This window comes from Platalea leucorodia (assembly GCF_965183815.1).
Source record: "Platalea leucorodia genome assembly, contig: HAP1_HAP1_SCAFFOLD_24, whole genome shotgun sequence".
NCBI classification, from domain to species: Eukaryota; Metazoa; Chordata; class Aves; order Pelecaniformes; family Threskiornithidae; genus Platalea; species Platalea leucorodia.
Window position 1 is genome coordinate 2128038 of NW_028121458.1, and position 2399 is coordinate 2130436.

A 2399-nucleotide genomic window follows, 5' to 3' on the forward strand; every position below is an offset into this window, starting at 1 on the left:
TGCTCCTGCCCACAGCCACAGGGATGCCAGTGCAGAGACAACAGGACTGCCTCATCTTACAGGAGGCCTTCGGGTTTGTACAAACCACAGGACACGGCAGGACAGTGTGGAAGTGAGGAGACACCAGCACTGAAAAGACCCCATCCATGGCTGTCCATGACCATGGCTCTGGGGAAGCAGTAGCCCTGACTTGCAGGCAGCAGAGAGGGAGTGCCCACCAAGGCAGCCCCCAGGGCAACTGGGGCTTCTCCTCCATGGGGCAACTGGGCATTTGCTGCTGAAGCCCTCCTGCATGCTGGGCCTGCTTCCCCAGACCCAGAGAAGGTGTGAAGAGATGGGAGTTGAGACAAATCATTTTCTAATGGTTTCTTTATTGAGTTTCTCTGCACAGGGAGCCTGGATCCATGTGTCCATGAGGTCTTTGGGTCAAGGAAAAACAGGTAGGAGGCCACTAATAATAATATAACAGGTATAAAACAAAATGCAAAAAAACCCAAAAACCAGCAACCAAACAAACATAAAGGAAAAATAAAGACAAATACGAAGAAAAGTTAGTCCTGGCTTTTCCTGAGATATGGTGGGAGCCCTAGTGGGATAATGGGCACCTTATTAATCTGAAGTAGATCATATTCAAACAGCTTCCACAGGGAATCCTTGAGCTCCTGGTTCCTCATGCTGTAGATGAGGGGGTTCACTGCTGGAGGCACCACGGAGTACAGCACTGCCATCACCAGATCCAGGGCTGGGGAGGAGATGGAGGGGGGCTTCAGGTAGGCAAACATGCCAGTGCTGACAAACAGGGAGACCACGGCCAGGTGAGGGAGGCACGTGGAAAAGGCTTTGTGGCGTCCCTGCTCAGAGGGGATCCTCAGCACGGCCCTGAAGATCTGCACATAGGACACCACAAGGAAAACAAAACACACACAGTATAAACAGATGCTAATCACAAGAAGCCCAACTTCCCTGAGGTAGGCATCTGAGCAGGAGAGCTTGAGGATCTGGGGCACTTCACAGAAGAACTGGTCCAGGACATTGCCTTGGCAGAGGGGTAGGGAAAATGTATTGGCTGTGTGCAGCACAGCATTGAGAAACTCACTGCCCCAGGCAGCTGCTGCCATGTGGACACAAGCTCTGCTGCCCAGCAGGGTCCCGTAGTGCAGGGGTTTGCAGATGGCCACATAGCGGTCATAGGCCATGACAGTGAGAAGACAAAATTCTGCTGTAACACAGAAAAAGAAAAAAAAGACTTGGGCAGCACATCCCAAGTAGGAGATGGCCCTGATGTCCCACAGGGAACTGGCCATGGCTTTGGGGAGAGTGGTGGAGATGGAGGCCAGGTCTATGAGGGAGAGGTTGAGGAGGAAGAAGTACATGGGGGTGTGGAGGTGGTGGTCACAGGCGATGGCGGTGATGATGAGGCCGTTGCCCAGGAGGGCAGCCAGGTAGATGGCCAGGAAGAGGCAGAAGTGCAAGAGCTGCAGCTCCCGCGTGTCTGTGAATGCCAGGAGGAGGAACTGGGTGATGGAGCTGCTGTTGGACATTTGGTCTCTCTGGGCATGGAAGACTGTTGAAAGAGGAGAAGACATTGACAAGTTAGGGCAGACTTCTTTGAGACAATCCTGTGCTTTTTCCCACAAATTCCCCCCCAGATTATTCTCTTTCTTTGGGAGAACTTTGTTCAGCTCCTTTTTGTGAGCTCAGGTTTGTGCTGCTGAGTGAGGGCACGCACTTGGAAGGGGCAGAAATCCTCATCTTTCACATTGCTCTCAGCCTGAACAGTGGTGAGCCCCGAGGGACAAAAGGGCTCCTTGTGCCCTAGTGAAGAATTGGGAGAGCTGGTCTGCCCACGAGTGACCTGCCGGTCACCACGCATGTGCCCTGTGCTTACACCTCTTTCCATTGGAGAATGATTTCACTAAGAACATACTTGAAGAAGAAAATGAACATTTGGGAGCATGGAAGAGTCCAGTTTCAAAATCCATTTCTCCAAACTCTTCCCTCTTTGCCCATGCCGATGAGGAGAGAGTGATGCAGAGGGGTGGCCTGGCTCTCTGCTGCCTGGAGCTCTCCCTGCTGGGAGCTGTTTCTCGGTCCCCCTGTCTCCTCCCTTTCAGTGCTCACAGACCCCATCCTGACCGCTCTGTGCTCAGCTCTGCCCCGAAGACACCTCCTGGCAGCAGAGCACTGCCCAGAGGCATCTCCCTGTTTGCAGGTCCTGAGGATAAGACAAACCCTGATGGTGCAAGCAAAGGTGATGCTGGTGCTGCCTATAGGTAGAAGAGTGGGTGAAGGCACTTTATGAGGTTTCTGGCAGATCTGCTGATCCCTCAGTGTAACGGTTCAGGAGTCTCAGTGACTTATCCAAACTTGACATCGCCTTTTCCCCTTCAGTTAGAAAA

General features: G+C 52.6%; 1 protein-coding gene across 1 annotated transcript; it reads right to left on the reverse strand.

Moving 5' to 3' along the window:
* Window positions 1–551: 551 nt before the first annotated feature.
* LOC309603225 (olfactory receptor 14A16-like) lies at window positions 552–1541 on the reverse strand (the record flags this gene model as incomplete). Its single annotated transcript, XM_082338121.1, has 1 exon — window positions 552–1541. The coding sequence occupies one exon, from the start codon at window positions 1539–1541 to the stop codon at window positions 552–554; it is 990 nt and encodes a 329-aa protein (XP_082194247.1).
* Between the last annotated feature and the right edge of the window lie 858 nt (window positions 1542–2399).